General features: G+C 36.9%; 1 protein-coding gene across 1 annotated transcript in view; it reads left to right on the top strand.

The window, feature by feature from the left end:
* B4GALNT4 (beta-1,4-N-acetyl-galactosaminyltransferase 4) overlaps positions 1-23,278 on the top strand; it is a 1,859,522-nt gene that overhangs the window by 1,731,803 nt on the left and 104,441 nt on the right. Inside the window, exon 17 of the mRNA XM_044082670.1 lies at positions 10,351-10,504. Within this exon, the coding sequence (XP_043938605.1) occupies positions 10,351-10,504 (154 nt within the window). The remainder of the gene's footprint in view (positions 1-10,350; positions 10,505-23,278) is intronic.

Here is a 23,278-nt window from a genome sequence, read left to right as displayed (position 1 = left end):
CATTTCACTCTGATCAAAAAGGGACTTTTAAATGCCGCACCTGTAGAGCATGTAAATATATTTTAACAAACACCTCATTTCTGCAACCCAGTACTGGTTTTATAATAGAGATAGATTTTTATGCTGACTGTAAGAATAAAGATCTGGTTTATTATGCAGACTGTACTGTCTGCAGAGCCTTCTATGTTGGCAAAATGAATCACATGCTAAAAGAAAGGGTCATGGAGCATATAAATGATATAAATAAAAAGAAAGTAACTAATGTCCTGGCCAAGCATGTATTGGAGTTGAGGTAGTGATCACTCATTCAAGTTTTTTGTGCTGGAGCTGACTTAACTGAATGTGCGGGGTGGAAATCAGAATAATATAACAGAATGCCGTGAGCTACGTTAGATACTACTTTTACAAGCACACCTTCCATCAGGATTGACTGGAACAATTTCATTGAAGCCAGTGTTGAAATCCCGCTCCCTATATCATTAAATTACCCTTTTGGGGGCTTGGCCCATAGTGAGCACTTGATTGGTTGATTCATTCGTGAGTCAGCTGACTGCATGTGTTTCAATGTTTGGACCTTGTTAGATTTTTAAATTGCTCTTCCTTTAGTGGTTTTTATATGGTCTGTGGAAGCAGATTGAGTATCTGTGAAAGCGGTCACCTTTTATTTTACATTTTCTGTTTCATTAAAGTTTATAGTTCACTTTCAGCCATGTTGATCGGAGTTTTATTTATTTTCTTTAGATATAGAAATTAATAAGAGGCTTCTATCACACTCGCATTCATTACAACAGACCTCCAACACCACTTAGTAAGCACTTCGCCTTAAAGTGGAAAAATTAAAACAAATAACCATTTGTTTGGCAACTAATCTTAAAAGCCATTAAGAAACCTAAGACATAAAAGCAGTTTCACTAACATAAAAGTAAAGCATCTTTACTTATTTTCCTTTTGGTTCACTCCTCTAGAAAAATAAGCAAAATAATAAAAATTCCACATACAGTAAATTGCTAGGATATTCATTACCTGGACGCTTTAATTTGAGAGTTATGTAAAGTGATGGTCACTGCTGATGTGACACCCAGACACCATGTTCAAACATTGGAAAAGGGGTTGATGCTGATGCTGGAGCCCTACAAGTAATTGTAACTTCTCAAATGTTGATTTGAAGCCATAATTGCTCAAGCACATCCTTCTAAATATAATTTCCTGGCAAACACTACTATATTAGCTCTTATCTTGTATGCATTATCAATGAAAATAATAGTTACAGATGTAAGCAATTAATGCAGATATAATTTATGATGTGTATATTATTTGCTGTTAGAAACTGAAAAAGGGTCCTTGTTTAAAAGCATGACTCTTCAGTTAAACAAACATTAATAAAGACTAGTTTAGTATTGCTTTTCTCAGTACTTTTGGTAGCACAGGTTGGTTTCTTTAAAGAGTATACTATAAGCAGATGAACAATGTTGCATTATTGCAGTTACAAATAGCTGTGATTTTACTGAGTTTAGAGATGCATCGTATTTTATGATTTAATTTAGCAGAGATTGTTTCACTGTGTGGAAAGAAACAACAGGAAGAAAGAAAGAGCTGAGTTACATTTCAAGGACAGCACACTTGATGCAGCCATTTAGCTTACACATATTTGGAAAGGTGGGCACATGAAACAGAAAATGTTTAGCAATGTATTCTGTCCAGACGCATGCAACTACTGGAGCACCCACAAAGATGTTGTTGTTGTTCTTTTGGCTTCTCCCGGTTAGGGGTCACCACAGCGGAACTCCGGTCCTCTAATGATTGGCAGTAGATTTTTATGGTGTCAAGGTGCCAGCTCGATGCCCAACCTTCAACGAAGGCACACCCATTCTACGCATGTCTTTCGAATGCCACTCGACTGCAGGGAGGACATGCAGACTCCACACAGAAGGTGCTCCAGCCAAGAATCGAACGGGAGAACCTCTTGCTGTGAAGTGACAATGCTACCACTGCACCACTGTGGCTTCTTGCTAAAAAGATACAAGGTCTAAATATGTCCTACATGGATTGATTCAAAGCTGTGTCACTATACTCAGTGTTCTACAGACTGCTAAGAATTTACCTGTCTCTGGCATACAAGGCATCTTCTGATCCATTACTGATGGATTTACTGCTCATCAGCAACTGAAATGGCATCAGATACACTCAGTCCAGGGATCTAAACCTCTTCTGCAACATCAACAGAACTGTTTGGTGGGATGGGTATATTTCACATTCGATGTCCCTGCTATGGAACAGACTCCCCATCTGCATAAAACAAAGCTCATCTCTGTCCATTTTCAAGTGCAAGTTAGATCTTTGGATGGTAAGCAGAAAATCTACCTCAGGACTACCCCTTGTAATATTAATGGACAGATACAGCTCCTAAATGCTTTGTCCCACGCATGGGTCCCCTTAAATTATCTATAGTATAATTCCAGTTATTCTCATTAGGTGTAATGTATAATTATTGACCATGGGATGGATAGGTCCAGTCTATACCCAAATGGGATAGGTTATTTTGAGCACAAAATGGGAAACTGTTTATGCTTAAAATGGCCCACATGGCAGCTAGCCCAGTACTTACCTGTGAACCTGTAAATGAGTTGAAAACTGTGAGACTGAGCATAACTAAGAAGACAGAGTGCAGGACAGATGAGCACTCTGACATATGGAGGAATAAGACAGGTGCGAGCAGAAAATATTTCACATGAAAGAGGCATTTCATGTGAATAAGGCAAATAGAAATACTATAAATATGTGTAATACCAGGTAAGGTTTTGATGATGAATGAGAGATGAAGGACACGTGCTAAACTTGACAAGGTAGGTTGTGTGAGTGGGAAGTAAAGGGAGCACAGATAAAGATTAACGATCAGAGGTGAGGAATGATGGAAGAGAATTTCTGAAGTGGGTTCAAGGATGACATCTAGCATCATGCACATTAACTTGAGTGTTTATATTAGTGTTTTTTAGAGGAAGATAGAAAGGAGGGGATATGGAAGTACTGTGTGTAACTGAGAATGAAATTCATGTTTGTAATGTGATAAGAGGCTTCTTGGTAAAACAGGAAAGGATTTTGAACTAGGAGTTTATGAATACCATTAGCAGTGAAGTGGTGGTGTAAGGTAAGGGGTTAAGTGAGTCCAGCAGTGAAAGCAAGCAATAATATTTAAAAAGGTGGGTGTTATTGGCAAAATAACACTCTCCCAGGGGTGTTTTAGAGGGCTGATTGCACAGATGTATTTAATGTCAACAACACATACATACACACACACACGCACAGACACACACACACACACACACACACACATATACAAAACAAAATATTCACATAGATTCTCATGCAGATGGAGAGGTAATGACTTCAGTTCTGATTTGCTAGAAAACCAAAAATTTTATGAGGGAACAGACCAAAAATATGGGTCTATATTAGATCACCGAATGCTTAGGTTAGCAAATGGTGATTAATCGACCCCATGTAAGTGAAAGCTTACAAAACCGAACTGTCAGAACAGCCATTTTTTTCCAAGGGAAAAAAAATCGCTGTTCCAACAAAGAAAAAAAAAAAAAAAAGAAAACACTTTAATGCATGATATTAAGTGGAGGAATTCACCCCCCCCCCTACTTAAATATACCAACTCCGAGACCGCACTACAGTGCCGAAAATGGCAAACTACCGAAGCGACCAAGCAAATTCTTTCCCAGGCAAAGAATTTGCTTACATACCAATTCGATATTTTGCCGTTTCGGCGTTTACAGCTCGACCGTGTCGCATTCGCTAACCTGCACCTTTGGTCAGCTGATAGGAACCAACAACATGAGGTGAAACTCAGGACATTCTGCAAAAATCTGGACAGCTGTGAGGTATGGATATATGCGCTCAGCAATTGTTGCAACTTTCTTGAATATATACAGCTTTCTTGAATGTATATGCCTCATCTGTCATTGTGATCAAATGAATGAAAAAAAATCATATAGTCAAAGCATTACAACACCCCTTTCTGTACAGTTAGTCAATAATGTTACATTATAGTTTCTAACTTGTTATTGTTCAAATAATGCTTGTTGAAAAAGCCTCTTCAGATCTGAATTTGTGAGCAAAGAAGTTGAGGGGTATGTGCGCTTACTCTCTCTCTCTCTCTCTCACTCACTCACTCACTCACACACACACACACACACACACACACACACACACACACACACACACTTTCTCTCTGTCTCTCAGAACTGCATTTTTTTCTTTATATTTAAAAGAAAAAGTGTTAGCACGGGGTAAGTAAAATGGCACCTCTTTGATATTACAGCTATTGTAATTTTGCTTTGTTTTTAATTTACCTTTTTTTTTTACACTCAATAAAGGGCCAAAGCCACATTTTGTGACTGTATAAAGTATTAGCTGTGTGCTTTTTTCAGTCCCTAATTTATTTTAGTTCAATATGCTGTTGCTGGGAAGTGATGAAGATGATTCTTATATGACAATACCTGTACATTAAAATCCAGTTGGAGAATCTTCACTCTCCAACACAATGATGATGATGCACATAATAATAATAGATAAAAACACGCAAGTCTGAAATGTCTTCAGAGGGAAGCTGTGTGTCTGATGGCATTCAAGACATCTATTTTTAGAAAGAAACTTCAGAAAGGTAGGTAATGCAGATTAGATGGTGAATTTTTGATTAATGCTAGGATGCATGATGAAACTGATGCATTGAACTTGGGCAGACAAAAGTATGACAGGTTATGATATGCCTTACTTGTCAACGAGCTTATGGTAAACATATAGTTCTTGCTTGTCAGTGATGATAGTAGGCTATACATTTATTTCCCAGTAGAAGACATAACTCGGTAGGCTTACTTATGCTCATTTAATTTTTCACATGAAAATTAACAGTGATATGGAAAGTAAGTGAAGGTTACAGCCAGGTCAGGCATATTGACTTTTTTTTATAAGAATGGGGGTGTTGATTTTTGCAGGTATTGTAAGAAGTGAAAAATGAACCAAATATAATAAGAAAATTATAAATTTCATGAAATAGCTGAAAGAATACTGTTATTGGAGATTATTTAATACATTTGAGGGTGGTACATTGGGGGATGGGTATTTGTTTAAGATGACTAACTTATCATGTTGAAAGTTAAAAAGATTTTGCAGCTGAAGTTTGGAAGTGTCATACAGAAGATAATATTCTCTGGCTAAAATTGGAAGGCACATTTCATTAATGAAACCGCATTTTGGTGGGAATATAAGGTTGAATGGAAAAAACTAGACATGATTTGTGATAAATTATCTGGATTAGAATTGGAAAATAAAAATTTTGATTTGGGTAAATACAATGACCTGGAAGTGGTTCTTATTGTGTTTTAACAGTGGTGTAAGTTGTGTTGATAGGGCATGAGATTAGGTATGGGTGGGTTGTCTAACAGATATCAGGATTCTGAAAAAGTGTTACTGAATGAACATCAGATAAAGTTAGGTACATGCGGAATGTCTAACAGAGATCAGGATGCTGTAAAGGTTTTACTCAAAGGGAATCAGATAAAATTAGGTATGGGTGGGATGTCTAACAGAGATCAGGATGCTGACAAAGTATTACTGAAGGAGCATCAGATAAAGTTAGATATGGGTGGGATGTCTAACAGAGATCAGGATGCTGAAAAGGTGTAACTGATAGGATCATGGATGTAGTAGGGGAGGAAAATGTGTTACTGAAAGGAGCAAGGATGAAGGGGTGCACCTTGTTTTGTATGATGTGAGCACTGATGTCTAAAACAGAGAGCTGGATAATCTGAAGAATGTTGTCAATAAAATATAAGCTCTGAGTAGTGCACTTATATAGCAATAACCCACACCTGGGTGTGGGTAATGCTGGATTTACCCACAGTTGGCGTGGTTTGGTCCCGAGGGCGAAGCCCGAGGCACCAAACAAAGCCAACCGTGGTAAATCCAGCATTACCCACACCCAGAAGTGGTTATTGCTATTTAATGACATTATTTAAGAAAAGAAATAATTACTTTTCTTAAATAATGGCATTGTATAATGCCTCTTTACTGCCCTTCCGCAGCTGTCTGGTATTCTGCGGCAGTTCTGATGTACTGCGCGCCTGCGCAGTACATCAGAACTGTGGGCAAAAGCAACGTAGAACGCAAGATCTCCGTTGCTTTTTTTACTGTCTTGCTATGTTAAATGGGTTTAACATAGCGAGACAGCTTTAAAATAAGCAACGGATATCTCCGTTGCTTATTTTAAAGCTGTCTCGCTATGTTAAACCCATTTAATATAGCGAGACAGCTTTAAAAAAAAAGCAACAGAGATCGCAAGATCTCCGTTGCTTTTTACACACTGTGTCGCTATGTTAAAGGAATTTAACATAGCGAGACAGCTTTAAAAAAAGCAACGGAGATCTCCGTTGCTTTTTTTAAACCTGTTTCGCTATGTTAAACTCTTTTAACATAGCGAGACAGTGTTTTATACTAACGGAAAAAGTCCGGGCGACCGGACCTTTTTCCATTAGTATATTGAGGGATTTACAACGGGCACGCTGGTTGGGCTGGCCAATCAGCGTGCACGTTTTAGGGGAGGCATTGTATAATAGCAATTAATGTTTTGTGAGGTCTTGCCATTGTTAGATTGGGTTACAGTACTTTAAACAATGAATGTCAGTATTTCAGGAAGTTATGATGTTTAATACAATATCAGAATTATGTATACTGAGGTAATTTTACCTCAACTTGGACCAGAAAAGAGTTCTTTGTTTAGTATAGGTGACTGGAGTAATTGAATTGAATTTGAGCGAGTGTTCTTAGAAAGGCAACAAAAATATTTGTAAAGATGGAGACATTACTGGTATAAGGAAAATTTGTGTAGGATAACTGTACATTAGCAGGCAGTGAGAGCAAACAGGACATATTGATAAATTGCCAAAGGAATTGGAACAACTTCCTTAATACTCATAAGAAGATAGTATTCTGCTTTAATTTCCTTATTCAAGAGCTCTGGGTTAATACATGTAAGGATGTATTTACCCCACAGAATGGGATGAAAAATGTTGATCATCCTTTAGGAGGTCTAGTTTACTTTGATAAGCTTGCTATTGCAAGGACCCACACAGAATAAGTACTTTAAAAGGAAGAATGGTTAGATATAGGAATAAATATGTATGGATGGATAGATGGAAGTGTTGTCTACCAGGGCATATAATCAATTGATGAAGACTCCATGGCTTCAAAATATTACCCTCTTGCACACTTTGATTTACAGGGATGTTTCTATTTAAATTACCTAGAATGGGTACATTATTAATCTCTTGAGAATGTGTGGTCAGTTCATTTAGTAGAGTCACCATTTCAAGACATTTGCTGGAAGATGTAAAAAAGTAACAATTAAAATAATCTAAGTTAATCTTCACACACACACACACACACACACACACACACACACACACACACACACACACACACACACACACACACACACACACACACACACTATTCATGATACAGCCATCTATCCAGTTTGATCCCATTTTTGTATATGTTTTCATTGATATATTATGTGACAGAGACATTGTGTAAATTATTTATTCTTGTAGCATGTTTGACAGTAATTTTTTAAATTATTTTTTCTCTCTTCTGCAACTGAATCATACCTTGTTTGGTGCCAGCTTTCTGATGTTCCTAATCATGGACAGTTGCTCACTTATTGATGGCCCTCTAATATTACACATGCCAGAAGAGCCTGTCATCTTGCAGGGTCTCCCACTCAGGAAAGCCATGTAGATAGAGGGTTCAATTCTCCGCATAAAGGTTAAAAGGGATCTCACCAATCACGTAAAATATGACTGGGACATGAGCAGATGAGGAGCTTCCAGGTTGCAACTCACAATGGACTTTTCTGTTATAGGTTCACACTAGACTAACTTCTCTTGAGGGCCATTTTAAGCCTAACAGTGTTCCCCTTTTGTGCTCAAATTAACCTATCCCACTTGGTTAAACACTGGTCTTAACCATCCCATGGTTGATAATTATATATATTACTCCTAATGAGAATAAATGGAATCATACCATAGATAATTTGAAGGACCCATCATGGAATAAAGCATTTCTGTCCATTAGTAGTACAGAGGCAGTCCTGGGGTAAATTTTCTGTTTCCCATTAATAGATCCAAGTTACACTTGAATATGGACAGGGATGAACTTTGTTTTATGTGGATGGTGAAACCATTCCAGAGCAGTGGTATCCTCTGTGGATATACTTCTCCATCTAAACCATTCTGTAAATGTTGCAGATGAAGTTTAGATCACTGGACTGGGTATTTCTTATGCCATTTGTCTTGCTGATGTGCAGTAAATCCATCAGTATTGGGTTGGAAGAAGCCTTGTATGCCAGATACAGGTCACCACTTCACAGTCTATAGGATACTTAGTATAGTAACAGGGCTTTAGGTCAACCCATGTAGGACATGTTGATAGGCCTTGTATCCTTTTATTGAGGTATCTCTGTGGTCATTCCAGTTGTTGCATGTGTCTGGACAGATACATGCCAAAGGGAGCGTTATATTCAATGGTTGGCCTAATGAGGGCTGATGAAAGGGGGACGATGGCATCTCTAGATCTAGACACAATCCTTTTGTCACTGTCCACATAAGTTCTCAAGTCCTGAACAAATTATTTAGCTTTTTTAATATGTCTGAGTGGGGAACTGTGTGAAACGCTTTGGCTAGGTCAAGATATACAGTGTGTACTCTTAATCATTCGCCTACAAAAGTGCTAGGATGACATTATAAGAGGACCACGAAGAAGCATTGCAAGGTGAAATAACTTTACCTAGGCAGTGATATATTTCTTAAAAGTCCACATATCTATACTGTAGCACCAGGTTACTGGCACAGCAATAGTATCACACTCATTGCTTGTATCTTACCAATGTGCCCTAAGCATATAACCACATGTTCCCACCTGGAAGAAGTGCCTCATCTCTTAAAGGGGCCTGAGCAGCTAACTAAACTTGTGTCTCCTGGGTACTAGTCAGGGTTTTATCCTATTGTATCAGCACTGATGGCCACCTTCACGAGTCTTTCAAGCAAGTCTGTCATTCCTGGGACAACCAAAATAAGAAAATACAAGTTAATATTGCATTAATAATAACACAAGCCTTTATTCCTAAAGAAACAATATTATAATCTTTGTTTCATCCTTTTTCAGGAGAACTGCATTCTGAATTTTGCAGTCCTGAAAGTGATGCATACTACAATATTGCAGTATTTATTATAGTAGTTGAATACATCTGCATTTCCTACGTTGTGCACAGCTTTTTTTTTTCTGAATTTTCTGGGGAGGGGGTGTATGATTCAGGAAAAAATTTGGTCAGTTTGTGTAAAATCACACACTGTAACCTACTGCTTTTTAACCACAGAGATTTACAGAAAATGGCTTACTAATCTTTGTGGTATTTTTTACTGTAGGGCACTTGTAACCAAAGTGATATTTATACATGTACAAGGTGGATAAAAATAATCATTATTCAGTTCACTGACATTTGACAGGAGTGTGTATGATGAACTCCACCTCATCCATGCAAAGTTATTCTGTTTATTTGGAAACTTACATTCAGTTCATCTTATAAGGTTTTGTAAAAACAGTATGCTGTGTTATGCAGTTGACATAATGATAGAGCTACTGGAAATGTAAAGATAAATACATGTTTTATATATATATATATATATATATATATATATATATATATATATATGTTTATGTAGTTATAGCATATGTGTTTGATATATATTTAATAAAGTAATTCTGTAGTCTTTCAGTTTCTACTATAACATTTATAAATCATTTATACATCTTTATTTTATTAACATTTTAAATATGACATAATCAAATCGACTTAACTGTATTCCATATTTGTTTGACTTTTTATCAAATTTTGATATGGATCATGTTAAAATAAGTTAAATCTTGCTCACATTTATTTGTTTTGGTGTTTGTTTGTTTCACTGTTGCTATTATGTAACTTACCATTTTTAAGTACTGCCCTATGAAGACAAAAAAAACCCTGGATTTTCTCCTCCAGTAGGCATAAATCCTGTTTCAGAATTTTTGATTGAGGAATATTTCCATGTAGATGTAATCATTTGTAGTAAGACCCACCATAACAGATATTTCCAGCTCAGGGATAAATTTACAAAAATAACATTCCTAAAACATGTCTTAGGGGTTAGTCGAGTCTGTATAGTGCAGGGTCATCAGGCTACATGACATGAAATGTAGTCAGATCTTCCAGTGGACTTAACCATTTCTTTTGTGTCGTGTTTTGTGTTCTAGGACAGCCATACTATTCTTTTTCTTTGTGACCTGCATATCCATTTCCCCTTGAATATTTTGGATGACATCAGGAAGCATTGTGTGGAAGGGAAACTGGCCTATGCTCCTATTGTTATGAGACTTAACTGTGGAAGTTCGCCACAGGAGCCTGACGGTAAGGAATATTTTGTATAGTATGTACTGCTGTTCCTTCAGCTTTGTGGAAGAAAACCAATATGACAGTTTCTTTGAACATAATTACTTGCTGATGGTATTCATTGTTAAAAAAATATTCTGAAAAGTGTGTCTGATACAAAACATCCATGCAATCATCCATCTAGCCACCCATGTTTTTAACCATAGGTCCTGGTAAAGGTCATGGTGGTAGCAAGCTGATCAGGACAGAGCACTCGTCCTACCACTCCCCAGCTCATTCTATTGGATCTGTAGGGGTACCCAGGCAAGCTGAAATGTATAATCATTCCACCATGTGCAGGATCTGCTCCAGGGCCTCATCCCAGTTGGCCATGTCTATTATATGTCACCTGAAAAGTGTCTTAAGTTCTTGCTTCTCATGATGGCCAGGCTGCCACATCTGACTCCTTTTAGCACAAAGAAGCTGTGGCCATTCTCAAGATCTTCTGAGAGTGCTGAGTTCTGAATTATCTTATGGAAAGGGAGCTTAACTGCCACAAAATTTATCCTCATTCCACTTATATCTGTGATGTCATCTTTTGGGAAACTACCAATGACCATAAGACAGAAGAATGATGTGGCATCACTGGTATACTGAGAGCTTCATCCTCATCATTTCTTAATTTTTTCTCCCATTTACATATCTCCTGCAGACCTGGCTTCACCATGTTTCCTCAGTGCCCCCTGTACTCTCCCAGAATGGCTGGTACAGCACCAATTTTGGGCAGGGTAAGCAGTGTCCCACATGCTTTGGACCCTGCACACTAGAAAGGATATTTTTGATATGACCTAAATGGGCAAAGCTAGTAATGACACACACATCACTGAATGCAACATAAACTAGCTTCAGTCTCACCCACAGATGTTGTTGTTGTAACAGCAATCTACCCACTGATTACAACACATCCATGTCACATGGAATGTGTCTTTATCACAGACAAAAAAAAAAAACAATCACAGAAATGGGCAAGCTGGCAAAGCCACTCTTTACCACTCCCCTCTCCTGAGCTCCTCCAGCACTTCAACCACTAATCGATATCTGATCATTTTGGTTGTAGTAATGGCTCCATCAGCCCTTGGAGCAAGGTTCTTAACTGAGTTCTCACTTTTTTTTTAAAGCTTTTTTTTTTTTTTAAAGCACCTTTATTAAATTATCACCTGCGACATAGGCAAATTTACATTTATATTAAAGTAAACAAACCATATTAACTCCTTCATATTTGCAAACATTATACATAACATAATTCTTCTATACATTACATACATTGTTTAATTCCTGACTTTTCTTAAATCTCATTCCTCCCTCAAAACATTTTTCTGCATGCATAGTTCCCACAATTTCCATTTTCTATGTAATTTGCTCCTACCCTTTTCTAAAGATCACACTTCTTGCTCTTTTATTTCTGTTACAGTGTTCACTACTTCAAGTACCATTTGTTTATATTTTGATTTCCATTTACTAGTACTTGTTTTTTTGGCAGCCAGCAGAATTAAATTTAATAAGCATTTGTTATGCCTAGGCAATTCAGATCCTGTATCCCAGCTCAAAAAATCATTTACTTAGTTACACTGACTTTCTTGCCCACTATTCCTGACTGAATACTCGGTAGGGAATTTTTAAAGTCTGCCAACTTAATACTCTCCAAAATATGTGTTCTCTGGTACCTTTTTCTTCCCAATCACACCTCCAACATTTACCATCTACCTGAGGAAAAAATCTTTATAGAGTCTGCTTGGAGTATATAAAAGTACCAATGCAAACACTTCCAAGCAAAAGTCCTTAATCTTCCTGACTTTGCTGATGTTTGGGAGCCATACTTATGTCCTACCATAGTTTGTGAATTGCATATGAAATCTCTATTCCCAATCTTTTGTGACCTCCTCTAACTGACTCTTAGAGTTATAGTACAATATTTAATGTGACCTATTAATTATCCACTTTTTAACAGCAGCTTATGTTCCAAATTCAACTAAAACCCAACAAGTGCAGGTCCTTCACTTAGGATTTCCCTATCCCTTCCTCTTTGTCTGTACTCTGATAGCAATCCCTGACAGAGAAGGCAGTCTTTAGCTTACAGTCCAAATGCCTTCTTTGTCTCTTCCCATTCTATTATTTGTACAAGGTTGCTAAGTACTGGAACTTCTTATGTGTATCCATCAGTTCTGTAACCACCCTCCCATCTTTCAAAAACACTCTGAAAGACTTCCTAGCTAAAAGCTGGATCTGTTCTTGCTCAAAATCAGGATAAACTATATATCTCTAAACGTGAGCAAATACTTTTTCATTCCTTATATCTCCTTCCTTTCCCTTCTTCACTTACTTCCTCACTGCTATCTAATTCTCTTCCCTGACTTTGTCTCTAAATATAGCATAAGCTTGTTTTTTCCTCACTTCATATTGCAGACTAACCTACCTTTAATTTCTCTAAATCAGTGGTTCCCAAACTTTCTCAGCTCCCTTGCTGAATCCAGGTTTTCCTAAGCCCCCCCCCCTCCTGCGGTACGCATAAAGTGCATATTATAGGGCTTTGTCAAACCATAAAAAAAAAAAAATTCTACTTTTAACTTAACTCTTACATCCAACCCAAATAAAATTGCATGTATTTGCACCCTTTCAAATTCTCTTAGAGATCACCTTCCAAAACTTGTAGGAAGAAAGTCATACCACAAAAATCATCACTACAACGTTTATACAATTTAAGTAAGTTTAACAGTGACATCTTCATATCCAACCTAAAATATTATAATTGGCAAATAGTAAAATATCTGCCCCAGGATGAAACTGTCATTCATTTCAATGAAACCTTTCTTAGTGTGCTAAACAAAACAACAAGCACCTAGCAGATGCAAAACAGTAAAATTTAACTCTGCTCCATGACCATCAAAAGTCACAAAATAACTCATGTGGCTAAGTCTATAAATACATTTTACTTTAACTACAAGTCACTTTACATCAGTATTCTCTGAGATGCATTATGCATGAAATGTATTAGTCATATTTGCAGGTGCATCTTAGCCTCTTAATGTGTTGAGTGCCACAATGCATTTTTATCCTTCTCTTTCCTCATTTATTTAAACAGTTTATTTTTCCTTTAATAAAAAGCTTTCTAAATTATTTATCAAACCATGGTTCAAATGCAACTGGTGTAGACAACACTGAAGAAATACCATGAAGTACAGCCATAGATTTTAATGAACACATCTCTTGCACATGCATGGTCATACTCCCATTAAAATCTAAGGATGCTCTTCATGTTTTCCCCTATGATGATGTCACCAAGGTGAATTTACATTTTGTCCTCAAATATGCTTGTAGGTGAAGCACTACTTTCCAAGTTCCCCCCAAAAAACAACCTGTGACCACAAGCATTCGGCAATGAGAAAAAAAGGAGACTCAGCACTTGTGTACCGTGCTGGAAACGTAAGAAAAATAATGTGACCAATACATTTAAAGCCGTTCTTCATGAATATAATGATCACAAAGAGTAGTGGTTAGTCACAAAAATACAAATTTTGAAGATTAATATGCCTTAACAGCAAAGAAGAGCAAAAAAGTTGAATTAGCAAAACAGCACAATTTCAATACTTTTTAGTAAATTACTGAGTTGGTGTGCCTGCAAGAAAGACCCACATCTATAATAACCTGAAATGGAATAAAGTGACACACAGAGACAATTTAATTTCTAAAGGACTTTCAAATCATGCTGATAGGCATATATGACAAACTTTGCAGTTGGCTTCCCATATGTTAAGAAAACAATGATGAATTTTAAATGAAACAAATTAAAAAAAACAATATATATATATGTGTATATATATATATATATATATATATATATATATATATATATATATATATATTACTCTGGCAAATGTAATAATTTTGATAACCAGGTAAGAACACTAGGTACGGGGGACTTCCCAAGACATGCACCAAGTAGACTGCATTGCAATGTACAACAAAAGTCTAACAAGTATTCTCAGCAGTGTATCATTCCTCGTAACATAGCATCCCTTGAAAAGGAACTCCAACATATGAAATGCTACTTAATTAGAAAAGGCATTTAAGATTCCCACTTGAAAATCTGAACAGAAAATGAACAAATTATATCCAAGTTGAAAAGCATTACTGCATCTCTTCAATTGCTATAGCAAACGTTGGTGTGTTTTTTTACATTAACCTAGTTAACCAAACTACAGTCTGTTTCAACTTGTCAGGCAAAGTTAACAATGAATGAAAGTAAGAACAGATTTGAGTTGAAACATATGTAATAAATGGTGTGAGTCTGATAACATTCTGTAATGGCAAAACTAAACTGTGGGTGAGCAGGCATGTTTTTATAGACAGACTACATTAACCACAGAGTGGTAACAAGGGATAATGTGAAGTGTATCGCCTTGATTTCAACACTATTTCAGCTGTAGGCATTTTACTCATAACTATTCTACTGAGGGATCCATAAAACATGGATAACCTGCCATGGATTCTATCTGTAAGGGATCCATGCAGGCTGATAGTACAATCAGAATTTTTGCCAGACATGTTGGAGAATATTACAAAACATGCGTGTCTGATGCTGATAATGTACGTATGACACAAATATGAGGTGTGATGGGTATATCACAGAAGAGAACTCACTTTCATCTCTCTACTTGTGATGTATTGTATCCATATACTCCTGTGAGTGTATATTTTTGCGTGCGTGTGTGTGTGTGTCTGTCTGTCTGTGTATGCGAGTGTGTGTATATTGTTTTGTTTTTGCTGCTTTTATTTTCTATCCAACACATATTCACACAAATAAGGCATGCCATTGCATACCTTAACACACATACAGATACACACACACACACACACACACACACACACACACACACACACACGTGTTTACTGACTGGGAAAATGCAATGTAAATACAGCACACAAAGCTGTGCATGATAAATGAGCTGTTCAGGCTTCCTAGAATAGAATTTTGCATAAATCATTTTGTTTTACTCATTTACTGGATAGTAGAAAATGATACATTTTGCAGTTTGCATTACAACCACAGAAGCTAAACTCATGAGCTATTTTCACTATCATTTTATTGTCTTCTAATTTCCTAGTACTCACTTGTTCCACATGCAGACACTGGATTACAGGATTTCTCTCTTCCAACCACTATAACTTTATATTTCCATTGGGTTAAAGATTGTGTCATAGTAATTTTTCAGTCTACAAAGCAAAATCAAGCATCGTATATTAGATCCTTATCTTCCTTAGAGCAGTAACACCTCTGTTTCATTTCAGTATCTACCTTACATTATAAATTTAATATTTTTCCTCCTGTCTTCTTCTGATGTCATGATGGAGCTGACGTCATCACACACGTGATAACGTCAGCTCAAACACTGCAAAAAGAAAAAAAAAGAAAAAAAAACATAAATGAAGGGTATTAGTTTGCAGCACCCCTGTGAGGAAGCCGCGGCTCCCCAGTGCACCGCGGCACACACTTTGAGAACCCCTGGTATACAAAGCAAAATCAAGCATTGTGTATTACATCCTTATCTTCCTTAGAGCAGTAACACCTCTGTTTCATTTCAGTATCTACCTCGCATTATAAATTTAATGTTTTTCGCCTGTCTTCTTCTGATGTCATGGCAATCAGAAACATTCTCACACGTTTGTTGTTCAGCTGCAGTGTAGCAAAGGTCTGAACCCACCTACTCCATTTCATTTTAAAACAGCAGATGGAAGGCCTTGCTCAATTCCGACAGGCTGGTAGCCCTGACAGAGCTGACGTCATCGCACACATGATAATGTCAGCTCAAACACCACAAAAATTAAAAAAAACAAAAAAAAATGCTAAATGAAAGATATTAGCTCGCAGCGCACCTGTGAGGAATCACTCCCCAGGGTGCCATGGCGCACACTTTGGGAACCCCTACTCTAAATATTCTAAATTGCACGTTTTAAATTGTGTATAGAAATGTCATTGTTACTATGTGCAGCCGATACCTGTTGAAACGCTGCTATTTCTTCAGTTAGTAAAGGATTACGTACTTCTTTCAAAAAGTTGAAAAGATGATAGTCATTTGTTATGTTCTCCATTTGATTCCCTGTAGTTATTCCATCTTTAGTTGTGTTTCCTTCTGCCATATCACACTTGTAATCACCAAATACCCAAAAGCAAGCATCACCTTGTAAATATACAAAAAATCCCAAGTGAAGGAAACATGTTCCAATAAGAGATACAGCTGAGTAAAAACACCGGTTAAATTTATTCCAATACTTGACAACGGTAAGCGCTTTCACAATAACTCAATATTGCTTCACCAGACCAAGAATAACAACTGACATAGTTTCTTATATAACATTTCTAGATCTCAAAATTCAAAATGGCCATTCAGAAGCTATCAAATCTAAAGTTAATTACAATTTAAAGACAAAGTAACTAATTCCTGGTCCAAGTTGTATGTACGATGCATTAGATAACATTGTAGCTTCTAAGCAAATTTCCCTACAACTCATGTTACATACATACAAGATACTATAAATATTCAACAAATAAAATAAAGTAAAAGTAATAAATAAAGCTGTATCAAGTATTTATAATTATAAATGTGGCTAAAAGGTATATATATATATATATATATATATATATATATATATAAATACAATATCTAAATATAAATATGATCTATAATGAGTACAAATACATGTGCAATTTGCAAATTATATTACTACATGATATAACTATATGTAAACTATAAATATTATGATTTATATTGTAAACCTTTCTTACATTTATTAACCCTTCTAAACTTCAAAACAAATACATGTGCAATTTGCAGAGCATAATATATAATTACATGATATAACTGTATGTAAACTATAAATATTATAAACCTTTTTTACATTTATTAACCCTTCTAGAAATAATTGTTATGTAATGGAAATGCCAATACAATACCTTTTCGATTGAATAATTGGAATGGGACGCATAAATGTGGGAATTGTGCCCATTGTCAATATATAGATGAGTCTAGATTTTTTAGACAACCTGAGACAAGAAAACTTTGGGAATTAAGGACCCAAGCTGATTGTAATACAAAAAATGTAGTATATTGTGCACATTGCATGTGTTGTTTTAAATTTTATATAGTAAAACAAATAGACGTCTTAGAGAACGTATTAGGGATCATATATATTGAACTAATAAAGGTCTAGAATATAGTGCTTTAGCCAAACACTTTTTAAAAGAAGGATCACAACATGCATTTTTATTTCAAGTGTTGCAAGTGGTGGATGAAAATGTAAGAATGGGAGATATAGTTAATAAAACAGAAACCTTAGAATTGCAATGGATTTTACGTCTGGGCTCTCATAGGGGACACACACAGTCTGAATGACAGTGTCCCATTGAAACCTGTTTTGAAGTCTAGAAGGGTTAATAAATGTAAGAAAGGTTTATAATATTTATAGTTTACATACAGTTATATCATGTAGTTATATATTATGCTCTGCAAATTGCACATGTATTTGTTTTGAAGTTTAGAAGGGTTAATAAATGTAAGAAAGGTTTACAATATAAATAATAATATTTATAGTTTACATATAGCTATATCATGTAGTACTATATTATAATTTGCAAATTGCACATGTATTTGTACTCATTATAGATCATATTTATATTTAGATATTGTATTTATATATGTACCTTTTAGCCACATTTATAATTGTAAATACATGATACAGCTTTTATTTATTACTTTTACTTTATTTTATTTATTTTATTTGTTGAATATTTATAGTATCTTGTATATATGTAACATGAGTTGTAGGGAAATTTGCTTAGAAGCTACAATGTTATCTAATGTATCGTACATACAACTTAGACCAGGAATGAGCTACTTTGTCTTTAAATTGTAATTAACTTTAGATTTGCTACCTTCTGAATGGCCATTTTGAATTTTGTGATTATAATTATAAATGTTATATAAGGACCTATGTCAGTTGTTATTCTTGGTCTGATGAAGCAGTATTGAGTTATTGTGAAAGCGCTTACCGTTGTCAAGTATTGGAATAAATTTAGCCAGTGTTTTTACTCAGTTGTATCTCTTATTGGAACATGTTTCCTTCACTTGGGATTTTTTGTATAAATATTGTAACCTATTAAAAGATGATAGAATGATTTTGAATAATATCAATAACAAGAGTATTAGGTACATAAAACCCGATAAGGGTGGGGGACTGGTCATTATGGACTGGATAGATTATTCAGGTCAAATTTACAAATTACTGAATGATGAGGAAGTGTACTCTGTAGTGTCTATCAATGAGCTCAACATCACCTATAGGACCATTAAGGTTTTCGTTAGATGAACCTTTGCTGTTTGACACAATTTCATAAGATTTATATGATTTTGTTAGGGTACAAAATCTGACTATTCAGAAGATATTCAGTATTCTGAAAATTCATTCCAACATTTCCAACCCACCTCTATAACTAGCTGTTGCAGCTGGTGGTTCTGTCACTGAGCCAATGGTAAAATTAATTGATCATAAGTTGATACAGCTTTTTTATGATTTTTGACATATTATTCGAGAATTGTGGCATTTTTAGACCATCTTTGGAACATTAGACCTGGTGATGATGTCCTGTTTGTGACTTGTGATTCCCCATGAAGAAGGCCTATTATGGTTTGGGGAAATTGCACCTCAATTTGGTTCTCTGTGTTTGACACCACACTTGTTTGTGATTTTATGTAAATTTTACTTAACAACTTCCTGGTTTATGAAGGGGAGATTTACAAACCGCTACAAGGTGTTGCAATGAGGGCCGCTTGTGCCCCCATGTTTGCAAATGCAGTCCTTCCTAGGTGGAAAATTACAACTTTGTTCAAACTCCCCCTTTTTGAAAAATGTGATATTTTCGATAGCTTGATGATTTGCTCTTCATTTGGTCTGCTACTAAGGCCGAATTGGAAGCATTTCTGAGACAACTACATTTTAGTACCTCTTTTTTGAGGTTCACTCATCACATTGATTCTGAACATATAAACTGTTTGGATATTGAAATTATGAAAAGAGATATGGGTGGCCTAGATACAGAGATTTTTATAAAGTCCATCTTCTGTTATTCCTTTCTTTTTTCCACCAGCTAGCATCCATTTCACCAGAAAAGGGGCATAATGAAAAGCCAGCTATTTAAACTTCCTATTTGGCCTCTGATAACAATGTGTGTGCACAACATTTTGGTACACTTAAATATATTTTTCTTGATAGAGGTTACCGCGGATCTTTGTTTGACAACCTACATGAGGAGGTGTGGGCAGAAAGACACAATAGGTATCCCCAATTATAAAATATGGCCTGATCTCTGGTGATTTTAAACAATGTGAGGGGGAAGGTAAGGAGTTTGCAGGACACACCAACATGGTACTACATTATTCCCTCAGTGCTAAGGACATGCAAAAAGTGTTGCAGAGAAATTGGAGTCTTCTGCATTGTGATGAGGGGTTAAGAGTGTGTTTTTCTGAACCTCCACCATTTACCTTTAGAAATAAGCCCAATATAAAATGCCTTTTGGGGAAACCAAAAGATGGTCTATACAACAACTTGTGGCTGACAACAAAATGTGGCCCTTGTCATCAGTACTCATTTATTAAAGCAATATTTGAGGGTGATTTGTTGGACAAGATTAGAGTCATGAAGGCTTGTGGTAAGTTCAGTTGCCATTCAGAAAAGATTGCTTATCTGGCCAGATGCACTTCATGTCTAGGTTTTTATATAAGCAAGACTAAGAATGCATTTAATAAGAAGATATAGCAACATCTTTATAAGTACATCTAAGAAAGACAAGCAAAGTGCACTTGCCAGACATGCTTGCATGTGTAAGAATTTTAAGAAATTTTCTTTTCTAAGATTGGGATGAGTGGAAGCAGCTGCTTTTGTTGGAGACAGTGAGAACAAATTGCTGCACCGGGAGATGTACCATTAACTTAAACTAGATGCAGCAAATCTACTTGGTCTTAATGACTATATTTCTATATTGAGGGAACTTAAAAGAAGAGTGAATAAGATTTGATTTATTTTACAGAACTTTCCAATATTTTATAGCATCTTTTACTAATTATTAGCTTTTTCTTTTCTTGTGGTTTGTTTTGCAAGTTCATGTCTCTTCAAAACATTTTCTGGGTTTCAGGAATTGAAGAATTTGATTGGCTTTTGCTGGGGGTGGGTTGCTTTTAGTTCATTTAAGCTTTTAAGCAACAATGCAGTCTTTGCAACTCATGGTTCTGAAGAGGCGTTTTCATAGACTAAAGCGCTTAACCATGATTTTACTTTGTGTTTTCACATGAAAGGTTTGGTTCTGTGTGATCTTGGGCTTCCTCATCAATTTTTCATTTTATATTTGGTGTTTCTGAACCAGTTGCAGGAACCTCTTGGTGGTGTTCTGTTATGGTTGTTGTAATGTTATTGATCAGTGTAGAGTGTATGTTATGCATTTTAAGCACTCTTTTATCCATGAATGTGGATACTGTTGTATGTTTTTTATAGTCTATCCACACCATATTTACATTCTTCCCCTTTTTACAGTTCTCCTTTATGACTTTATTTAACAACAAATGATCCATAGGTTCATAGGTAGGTACTAGGCTATTGGCCCTAGGGCATAATTAAGCCTAGCCAAGAACTTTGTGCTATTGCAGCCCTCCCAAGTGGTTTAGTTACCTGCGGCCCTGTCGAGCAGGGCCACAAAAGTGATTCCCGGGGTGAATTTCCTGTTTCCCATCCACTCATCAAGATTTCTAATGAAGAGTGCCAACGAGGAGCTCTGCCTCACATATATGGGGACCTTATTCCAGAGCAAGGGGTGTCTCTGGGACACGAATCTGTCCCTCCAACACGTCCTGTTTATTGATGATGTCAGGTTTATGTCCCTTGAGCGTGTGGCTCTGGTGGATTGGGTTTTCCTTAGGTGGAGCATTTCTAGCAATTCGGGGTTTGACATAGCTTTGTATGTCAGGCAGAGATCACCTCTGAGTAGGCGGTACGCGACCGAGTACAGTCTGAGTTTTTTTACCCTCATGGCGTAGGGCATCTATTTAAGGCCCGTTATCCTCTTTGTGAGGTACTTCTGTGGCCTCTCCAACTGTTGCAGATGCTCTTCGTGTTTCACTGTTGCAGTCATTGCATTTGGGTTATCTGCTTGCAGGTAGCCCTCAGTCGGCCTGATTAACAAAGTCTTGGGTCCTGCGCCGGTTGCTGTCTCTTCTTCAGTGATGTCAGGTCGTGAGGGGTATAAAACATGCAGCTGATGTCATTACATCAATCTTTCTTGCCGTGTGGTGCCTGAAGCAGAAGCAGTTCGCAAGTGCCGGTCGGCCGACTCCTGAAATTTTTGTTTTTGAGTTTCAGAACCGAAGTCTTCAACTAAAAGCTAAGTACCCCATTGGGGAAACTTTTTCTTGCTCTAAACCGATGTCAGTAAAAGTAAATAATTGCATTTCTTGTGTAAAGCAAATACCTCATAAAGATTTTCATTCATACTGGTGCTGCGGTAGCGTTGTTGCCTCACAGGAAGACGTCGTGTTCGATTCTCAGCTAGAGCGTCTTCTGTGTGGAGGCATGCATAAATGGGCGTACCTTCATTGAAGGTTGTGCGTCAGGGCTGGTAACCCGGCACGTAAAAATCCACTACCAAACATTAGCGGACTGGAGTTCCGCTGTGGCGACCCCTAACTGGGATAAGCCAAAAGAAAAACACACACACGCAAAGACTGTATTCCTTGCCTGGGCCCTGACCATGATGTACCTTACTGTCGGTTTTGTGCCTTATTTAAACCACAAACTATTCATCGTCGGTATATTTGTGCTTCTAAATTTTTTGTTGCTCAGTTCAATTATCCTGATATGTCTTTGGTAAGCCATCCGACTACCGACATTCCGAAGAAACGCAAAGATAAAGACAGAGACAGGCCGCCCAGTTTGCCGGTAGTCAGTGAGGTGCTTTTGCAGCCCCTGATACCCGCTACTTCAGATTCGCAGGCCTCTACTGAGAACCATTCGGAGTCCAGTATGCTGAGAGATGCTTCAACTGTGGAACCTGCAGATGTCTCTACCTTGGATGGGTCCAGAGCCACTGTGCAGGCACCGGCTTCTGAGGGTGTATTCAGGCCTACTGACTTGCATATTAAACTGGCGCCATCTTCTTCTTCAATGCCTAAAACTCGAACCACGCCTGGAAAACTGATGCCCAGACCACATGGTCAGGTCTCTATGCCTAAAGAACAAATGATAAGAATGGCTGAAGACCTTATTACTTTAATCAGGGGAAGCCAACCTTCCCCCTCTAAGAGACCTAGGACTGGATTTGCTTATGATACTTCTGACCAGGATTCTGAAATTTCTGTTTCCTCTGATAACCAGGATTTACCCTTATCTACCTATGAGGATTCTGATGCTGAGGACTGTATTCCCTCTGCTCCCCTCCCCCCACCCGACAATTTCTTTTTTGGTGAAACCTTGCATATTCTCAGGGAGCTTTTTCATTGGGAAAGTCAGGATTTCTCTGATTCTAAAAAGAGGCTTAGGGATTTCTTACTCCTGCCACAGCACAGGCCTTTAGCTATACCTTCTGTACTGGACATTGTTGATGATGCCTTTTCGGAATCTAGCATGGCCCCTGACTCTTTACCTCCTGCTTTCAGAAAACCTGATAGATATTACAGGGTTCCTGACTTTCACAAGTTCCTTTTCAAAAATCCTACT

This window comes from Protopterus annectens, chromosome 9.part0, assembly GCF_019279795.1.
Source record: "Protopterus annectens isolate FY-2018-M chromosome 9.part0, PAN1.0, whole genome shotgun sequence".
NCBI classification, from domain to species: domain Eukaryota; kingdom Metazoa; phylum Chordata; order Ceratodontiformes; family Protopteridae; genus Protopterus; species Protopterus annectens.
The sequence above is the reverse complement of the archived record's forward strand: the minus strand, read 5'-3'. Positions and strand labels throughout refer to the sequence as shown.